This window comes from Lactuca serriola, chromosome 1 (assembly GCF_051521515.1).
Source record: "Lactuca serriola cultivar US96UC23 chromosome 1, Lser_US96UC23_V15, whole genome shotgun sequence".
Lineage (NCBI taxonomy): Eukaryota > Viridiplantae > Streptophyta > Magnoliopsida > Asterales > Asteraceae > Lactuca > Lactuca serriola.
Window position 1 is genome coordinate 66010970 of NC_136408.1, and position 9723 is coordinate 66020692.

The 9723-nt window shown below is 33.6% G+C and overlaps 1 protein-coding gene across 1 annotated transcript; it reads right to left on the reverse strand.

Moving 5' to 3' along the window:
• Positions 1-707: 707 nt before the first annotated feature.
• Positions 708-3242, reverse strand: LOC145090170 (serine/threonine-protein kinase PCRK1-like). Its single transcript, XM_079028500.1, has 3 exons — positions 2734-3242; positions 2050-2310; positions 708-1950 (listed from the first exon to the last, which is right to left on the reverse strand). Exons 2-3 carry the CDS (start codon positions 2179-2181, stop codon positions 1384-1386), a joined length of 699 nt encoding a protein of 232 aa, XP_078884626.1. The 5' UTR covers positions 2182-2310; positions 2734-3242; the 3' UTR covers positions 708-1383.
• Positions 3243-9723: the final 6481 nt, after the last annotated feature.

The following is a 9723-nucleotide window of genomic DNA, read 5'->3' on the forward strand; positions in this document are numbered from 1 at the left end:
TTGTCGTAACGAAATGAAAACGAAGGAAACGAAGGGAGTGATGAGGACGAGTAGCTACCTTTTTAGGATTTATGAAATGTTTTTGTTTGGGTTAGTATTTTGAATATGTTGCACCATGTTTGGATGAATATTTTGGATCGGAAATAGCATTAAGTGTGGTTAATGTTTCGAACTATTTTTCTGCAAAATAAAGTTTCGTAACAGTTTTTATACATGTTATATTGTGTTTTATAATTTTAATGTTAAATGCAAAAATAAATAAATAAATAAATAAAATACTATTAGCGGCGATGAGTGGATATTAGTGGCGACTTTGTGCATTAATGGTGACATAACATTTGCGGTGACGGTGAGCATTAACGGTGACATATGGAACATTTGCAGCGAGTCAATAATGACGACTTTTAGTGGCAATACGTCGCCACAAAAGGCTTTAGCGACAACATACCTAGCTTCTAGCGATGACGTCTGTCGCCGCTAATGCTCGTGTTTCTTCTAATGATATAACTCATTATTTATTATGTAACTCGAAAATTTAAAAGTATAATTTATCGTCTTCTATCAAACATTTAAATTTTTTAAGATTTAAGTTTCACTTCTCATGCAATTTGAAAATGAGAGAGAACTTCTATTAAATTCTAAAAATTAATTACTCATCACTTTGCTTATGCAACATCCAAGTTAAAAAAAAATAATAATAATCCATCACATATTCTTCAACTATAATAAATTTAAAAAAATAACATGCCACTTGTTATACAAGTTGCAATAAAGAGAATGATCCTATCACTTTCTATTTTCTAATTACTACGCTCTACAATCAAGATCATTCAACATCTACAATAACTCTTTCACATGTTTCCTACAAATCGAATGACAAGTTTTCATCTATAGCTATCAAAGAAAACCAAATGTGATGAAAATGAGAAATTTGTCCGCTAACAAAACATGAGGATCATATACTCTTCAAAAAATTTCAAACTCAATTTCTTTTGTTTCATGAGACTGAAGATGACCAATATGTAGTGATATATCTTGCGCACCTATGCAAGCGACGTACACATCGATACACAAGAACTGAATGAATGGAGCCACATGGGGTTTGACCCCAAAATGCACTGCAAACTTGACAGCGTATTTTGGACCAATATACAAATGAATTGAGAACATCAAGATCAATGTATAACTCAAAATAGACCAATGATAAAAAATAATAATAATAACAGTTGTAATGCACAATGCACGCTCCATTCACTTATGTCAAAGACGCAAATACATAATAAAACTTGCAGGTGTTTATGCAATGTCTATTTACCTCTCTCCACGTTCACTGCTCCACAAGACAGAAAGCAGGTGCTTATTTGGTTGATGGCGACATGAATGTTATTTCTTACTTGCTATGCAGACACAACAACAAGCCTTGCTAAACCAAGATTTCAAAAGTTTTGAACTCTTGGGAGCTGGTGTCGGATTGGTTACTTGTGATGGAACCCCAGTGACTCCATTAACAAGTTCTAAGACCTCACTCATCTTTAGCCTTGATCTCGAGTTCCTTTTTAAGCAAAGATCGGCTATAGTGACTAACGCCTGTGCTGACTTCATAGAGCACGTACCTTCAAGTCTCGGATCGATGATAGGCTGGAGATTTTTGGAGTGTACGTAGGGTTTCACCCATTCTATAAGCTTCTGCTCGTTTTGAGGCCGATTCCTTTCCACTGGTTTCCTACCCGTGATAAGTTCATATAGAAAGACCCCGTAGCTCCATACATCACTCTTGGATGACACTTTCCCTGTTAGAATGTACTCCGGGGCCGAATATGCCACGTTTCCTACAAACGCATCAGTTTCTCCTTCTTGAGAACCTATTCGAGCCACCCCAAGATCCGAAAGCTTAGCATTCCATTGATTGTCTAGGAGGAGCCTGGAAGAACTGAAATCCCTAAAAAGAATCTACAAAAAAACCAAAGTTAACGTCTTGTAAGCATGATGCATGCCCATTTGTAAACTACTTTTTTCCTTTGTTATCGTATGGGGAGGCATTTAAACTACCTGAATGTCCATTCCCTCATGTAGATATGCGAGGCCACGGGCAGCATCTTGAGCCACTTTCAGTCTCATGGTCCATGAAAGAGTTGATTCAGACATTGTAGACAAATGATCCCTCACGCTATTGTTAGGCATGTAATTGTAGACTAATAGCAGCTGTACTATTCCTCTTTCATTGTCTTTCACACAGTAACCAACTAGTTTGACGAGGTTTGGATGCTCAACTACCCCCAAAAAGTTAACCTCATCTAACCAGTTGTGTTCCTGTTGCAACATAGTTAAGATTTTCAATGAAACCCAAACGCATAACGAGTTATGAATGGATAAATTAGCCTAATCAACACGGCAATGCAAAGGTAGAAAAAAAAATGGTAAGATTTTAACTAAAAAGCTCTTTAAAAATATACTAATACCAACTATTTATTAGTCGTGTTTCTCCATCGTTTTGCTGGGATATAATTAATAAACTAGGGGATGTAAATTGTTGCAAAAACAGAATCCATAACAAACTACGAATTAATGGAAACCCGTTGGATGCTAAATCAATCTTCAAACAAGCAATGTAAATCAGTTTTGCACTTGAAATTCATATGAACTTAAAAAAAAAAAAAAAAAAATACAAACAGAAAGGCGTTGGTTATGTAAATTCGAACTTAGAAAAAAAAAAGTTGAGGCAGACAGACTTGCCTTCGTTACTCGTTTGGCGTACTTGATAGCAACCTGTATCTTATTAAAAGGATGTTCCAAACTCTTAACCACACCCTTATATATGCTTCCATATCTACCTTCTCCAATCTTCCTAGCACTACTGAAATTATCAGTTGCTGCCTCGAGCTGAGCGACTGTGAAAACCCTCAATGAGTTTGGTTTTCCGGGCAAGTTTGAGGATGCTGATGAAGCACTAGCAGTATAAAAAGTTTGGGCTGAAGACAATTATGTTTGACTTTCGGATTCATATTCGATCTCTTCAGTTGAAGTCGATTCTGTTTTAGTTCTGGGTTCATATTTAATCTCTTCCTCTTCTCCAAACGAGAAACAACGCCAATAAAACACCATTTTTGATTCAAATCAACTTCAAAAGGCCAGAATTTAAGAAAAAGATCAATGGAAAATTTGAAGGTGAAAGTAAGGGGAAGTTTCCTTTCCAGCCATATAATTGACTTTCTAATTTTTATTCGTAACAAAACACTCTCTTCTATTTTGGGAATTTGTTTTCTGAAATTACGATAATTTACTAGTGAAGTTATATATGGTTCTGTATACCAAAACTATCAATTTATTTAAGATTTTAGATTCCCTATCATTACAATCTATTTTTAATCATAGACATTAGACAGTATGATAATATGACAATTTTAAATTTGGTGGTAGGAGTTTTTAATTTTGGGTTAAATAAAAAAATTTAAATCCAAACCTACTTTCTAACAATTTTTTTTTTAGATTTTAATAAAATGAATAAAATACTTTTTAAAATAAATAAATCATGTCTATATTTTTTGTAATTATCAAAAACGATTAAATGTACATATATTTTAACAGTTATTATCACTTTATTATTTCAAACAAAATATATTTTATATAATTAAATAATAGAAGTAAATGAAATAATAGAAGTAAATGAATTTAATAAGGATTAAATCTAATTAAATGTGGGAAAATTCCATCCACATGAATACATAATACGTGATATAGAAAAACCTCCCATATCGACGTTTAGAAATAAGAACTCATGCCATATCGACGTGAAGCAATTCTGCGGCTTCTTGATTTTTTCTTTTTATTTACACTTGTTACAACTTCATTAGGTTTCTCTTCCTTTTCAATTGTGATTCCAAGTTGTGTCTTCTCCTAATTTACACTTGTTACAACTTCATTAAAAGGATGACTGATAAGAGGTCCCAACTCAAGCTCTTCAAATTGCTAAACTCCTTCGTTCTTGCAAATAGCCATCTCCAAATTAGATAAAGTGGTAATCTTCCAGACCTGCATTACGTATTATTACCTAGGCTATTCAACCAAACAAACCCTTATACATTGAAATATTATTTTAACATGACAATAAACATGCACATACTTTTGGTTTAATTAGAAACCTTGAACCCAAGTAGACAAAGCTTTTGTTTCAGGCTCTACATTTGGGATTTTTATTGAGTTGTTTGGACAAGTGTGATGTTTGATTTTTTTTTTTTTATAGGAAGCATTGAAAAGAGAGCTAAATGAAAGAATAGAATATAAATGTTTCTTCAACATACAGTTAAAGAGATAGCAAAACATGTCCAAAACAATAGGAGTGGAGAAACTAAGAAATGAAAAATAACTTACGAGCCCTACGAAATTTCCAAACCGTAAAACCCAAATTATGTTTTGTCTTTTCAGAAAAACCCAACAAACTTAACATTTGTCTAAAAAAGCTCAACTATGTTACATTTTTATTCAATTAGATGGAAGTCACCATATTGGGAAAATAACTTGTAAGGCCAAAGAAGTTTTAAAACCGCTTAAAAAACCTCAATCATGTTTTGCCTTTTAAAAAACCCCAATGAATTTAACATTTTGAACACACAAAAAATGATTGAGATTTTTTGAACAGTTTGGAAACTTTATTGGGTTTTTCTAGACAAATGTTAAGTTCGTTGAGTTTTTTTGAACACACAAAACATTATTAACGTTTTTTGAACGGTTTGAAAACATAGTTGGGCTTTTAAGTCATGTTCCCATTAAGAAAACAGCCGATGATCTTGATGAATTTGTGAGCAAGTCAAGAGTATAGTAATCAATAGGTAAACCACCACTTCCAAAGTATGCTTCTTTGTTTACAAATTTGCAATGTGATGATACAGGTCAGAACAAGTGTTTTTTCTAATGTGGAAATATTGGGATCGAGATAACAAAAATTGAAAGATGTCTAGTTTTTGAAGAGTGGCAGAACTATAATTATGAACATGATAAACCAAGATTTTATCAATAAGAACATAATTTAGATGCATATTTTTACCTACCCTTCTATCAACAAGTAAGGATAATGAAATTGAACCTTGTGGAAGTTGATGTTATCTTCAAAGAGTATGAAACTAGACAATTTTGTGGATCTAATTATCTAGTGTTTCTGCATATTGGCAATAGTATTCTACGCTATATTGATGCAACAGTCATGCTCCCTTGGCTTACCAATGTTAGCTGGAGTGGTTTGTCCGGACTCGAGGGCTTTCACTCCAAGGATTTAACCATCAAATATCTTGCTTTTGAATAGAGGGAAGGTAAACTTAGGTCACGATGGTAAGGAGTGGTCGACACACCTTTTTTTTGAAGTTTGTAACACCCTGATGACAATGTACTTCTAATTTAAACCCTATAATTTAATTATATTGCATGGTTGGTCCCTAAGTGTAAGAAAGTGTAGAAAAGGGGCCCATAGTAGCAATTTGGTAAAAATGTAGAAGTTTGAGTACGCCATGCGTACGTATATGTACGCTAAGTGTACTAAGGCGCGCCTTAGTACGCTGGATGTACACTTCGTACGTGGGGCGTACATAGTTGGCATGCAAACCCTCTTCTTACCCATCCTTTTTCAGAAATTCAACCCTCAAGCAACCCTAGAGCAAATTGTGAGCCTTTAAGAGAGTTTAGAGTGGGTTTTAAAGAAAGAAGAAGGTGGTGTGAAGACCTTGGAGTAGAGTGCATTGTAGATCTGGGATTTCTAGCATGTTTGCAACCTCAAAAAGGTATAAAGCTTGCATGTTTAACACTCCATCTTGTAGATATAGGGTTTTGCTCTTTAAAGTCTCTTTTTGGTCCCAAAACGATGAGTCTTAAACAAAGCATGTTCTTGACCCATTAAGTCGTCCAAATGGTTAGTTTTGCTCCATGTATCATTTAGAAGGTCTTAATGGATTATGACCTAGAGTTAAGCACCTATTGGTCATGCTAAGGGGCTGTTTGGCAGGATCTAAATTTTTAAGATCTGAATTTTTAAGAGATCTGAATTTTTAAGAGGGCCTGAAATTTTAAGAGTTGAATGTTTAATATGCTGTTTGGTTGAGACTTTTGAATTGTTGTGCTGAATTAGTAAAATGACAATTTTACCATTCTGTTTTATTTTTTTATTGAATTCAACTATTTGTTTAGAAAATAACCTAATAAATTTCTTAAATACGTATTAATAAAAATATAAACACCATATAAAATCCAAATTTAGCATAAATCAAAATTAAACACAAATCCAAATCAAACATAATTTTTTTTAAATCCACAAAATCATACTAAAATCCAGCAAATTTAAATTGACCACAATTGATTCGCAATCTGGTCACGCAAATTATCTATGTATTCATTGTCTTGTGAACCCTATTCCATATCATGTATGTTTTGGTCATCATTCTCTCACCCTTGTGCTTGAGCATTGTTTTCCTCGAACGCATCATGAATATCGCATTTCCTTAGGAAATTGTGGACTGCAAAACAAGCAACGACTATATCTCTTTTCACTGAAAAAGAAAAAAGGAGCCATTTGCTTTAGGATTGGGAATCTCGCCTTCAAAACACCGTAAGCACGATCAATAACATTTTTGAGTTGTGCATGTGCATGATTGAAATTTTCTTCCTTAGTTAATGTACGTCGTCGACGATAATCGGCTAACCAATACCTCGTGTTGCGGTAAGGAGTCATAAATCCACGAGTGTTGGTGTATGCAGCATCACAAAGGTAATATTTATCTATACACATGAGTGAAGGAAGTATTATATATAGAAATTTAAAATCGTAGTTTATAATAAATTTAAAAAGAATTACAAACCTGGAGGAGGGAATGAAAAGCCTGAAGTCGTGTTACATGCAACTTCTTTCAAAACTTGTGAATCATGTGTTATACCCTCCCAAACGGCCCATATGAATGTGAATATCATATCAAAATCACAAATTCCTAAAACATTTTGAATGCATTGACCTGTTCCTCTTCCCCTGTAGTGAGTTTGTTGATCAGCAGACACGACTGCATGTACAAGAGTTCCATTTAACGCACCTATTGCTCCAGTAAAGATTTCTTTTAGCCTACAATGTCTCTCTGAGGAATTCACGGATGGATTAGAATTCGTTGGCACTATAACTTCTTTTGCAAAAATCATCATTGCATTTAGCACCTCATGAAAGCATCTATGAACTGTTTCTGTGGAGTGTTGAAACCTTCGTTTGATAATCATGAACTGTTTATTATGTGTTATAGTTGTCAAGAACATAGCCATCTTTTCTTCAACGCTTATATGCCTAGTACTTTGCAACCAATTGTTTCGTCTAAAATGATTGCATAAAAGTACATACGCTTCCCGTGAAAGACGCATCAGCTCATGATATTGTGTAGAAGTTCCATGTAGCAATTCTTATGTATGTTGATGACCGCTCATTTTTTAATCATTATCAATTGCCCTTCCAATTCTATTGGATGCTAGATTCAACCAATAGCAACATAGTACAAGGAAAAATGCAATTTCTTCATCCGAATCCATAAGCAATTTGTTATTTTGAAAATACATAACAATTATAATAACAACATATAACATAAATTCATCCAAAACATCAACTCATTCATGTCCTATAAAAATCTAGTAACCCAAAACATCAAGTAATCCAAAACATCGAGTCATTCATGTCATATAAAAATCTAGTTCAGACCAAAGATCAAGTAATCCAAAAAAATCATCTAGTTCAAACCAAACATCAAGTAATCCAAAAAAAAACCATCTAGTTCAAACCAGACATCTAGTTATCCAAAAAAAAAAAACCATCAAAACATTCAAAACATCTACTTAGCGAAATATTCCATAATGTGCTCCAACAGTCTTGACCCAAGTCTCACAAATAGCTAGATCAATGGTTAATCACACGTGCCTCTTATCCGCACCTTCACCAAAAAGAGCAACAACAGTAGTGTATCTTGAATCAAATATTCCACATCCTAACTTCTCCAACTTTTCCATACACGCACCCAAATTTGAAGAAGTATGTTTTTACACAAATATCTTAGCAACTGCTGCAATATCTTCCCCGATTTCAAGCAATCTTGAATTTGAAGCATCTTTACCCCTATCTTTACTTTTATTTTGGCTCTTTGCCGAAGCTGTAGTCTTTTGTTTTTTGATTGAACGGATGACTCGTCACTGAGACCTACAGTTTCTTGTTGAGTGTAATCAATGTCATCAAAGTCATGCAAACTATAGTGGCTTGACTCTTGAGTAGGATAGGGAAGGGTAGAAGTGTTGGAATAGTGTCTAAGGCTGCAACTATATTAGATAAGTATTTGACCCGGTTGTGCATGGTCCTTTTGGGTTGCCTTCACCATAGCAACTTGATAGGATGATTTATTAAGAGAGAATAAATATTATTAATATATTATGAGAATAATATAAAGAATAATAATATTGTTATTTGATTAATATAAGTCATAAATTAATTGGTATTAATTTGGTGACTTAAAGAGATTAATTAAATAAGAGGGTATAAACTGTCAATTGTTTGATAGTTAAACTTTAGACTGTAAATCCATATGAGATAGATGGTGGACGGATTCTAGAAGCTAGGGATAGCTTCAAATCGTCCAATTCTATCTAAGGAATGGATTTGGATTGCTTTAAGAGAAGATTATCCAACTAGGGTTTAAGCTGTAACCCTTAAGGAGTCTACAAGTATAAATAGACCCTATGGCAAAGGGAAATCGGCACTTGATCTAAAGTAGAGAACCCCTGGCCGAATTCCCTCACCTCTCCTCTCTCCCAAATCATCCTCCTTGCTATTTGGTGTTTGTAAGCCATTAGAGGAGTGACAATTGTGACTCTAGAGCTCCAAGACAACAAGATCAAACAAGAGATTCAAAGGTATGATTCTAGATCTGATTTAGTATTGTTCTTATACCTAATTAGTCATTAGAAGTCTTGGATTCAAAGCATGTTTAATTAGAAAGCCTAGATCCAAGCATTAGGGTTTTTCATGCGCACATAGGAAAGTTCTTATAGCTAAAACCCATCAGTGGTATCAGAGCCTAGCTTAGTTTTCATTAAATTGTTGCTTGTTTGGTTGAAGCTTAACTGCAAAATTCGATTTTTGTGTTTTTGAGTCATGGGCTCGGCGAGTTCCATAGTGGACTCGGCGAGTTGGGCTGACTCGGCGAGTCACTTGGTGCACTCGGCGAGTCCAAGCGTCAGGAATGGCCAGATTCGGGATTTCTTCATGATTATCTTATGGAAACTTACCTTAATCATATTAGATCAACCCTAATCCGATTTTTTGATATATATGACTATAATCTTGATCTAATTAAAGATATTTATCAACTAATAAAATATTTAATTTCCTTATATGATAATTAATTAATTATTTTGATTATTTTGGTAATTATCTTGCAAGAAATATTGAATAAATCAAATATAGATAATTAGGAAATTAATTGTTAATTGAAATTATTTGTTATTTGATCCTCCATGTTTTAAATGTTTAAAACTTGTCCTCAAGTTTTGAAATTTATATTTTGTGATTAAAAGTTTTAATTTAGACAATTTAAATTTCAAACCCTAGATTTTAGAAAGGTTTAAAAATACAACCCTATACTAATATAATATTACAAGATTAATATATATATATATATATATATATATATATATATATATATATGTATGTATAACTAAAATGCT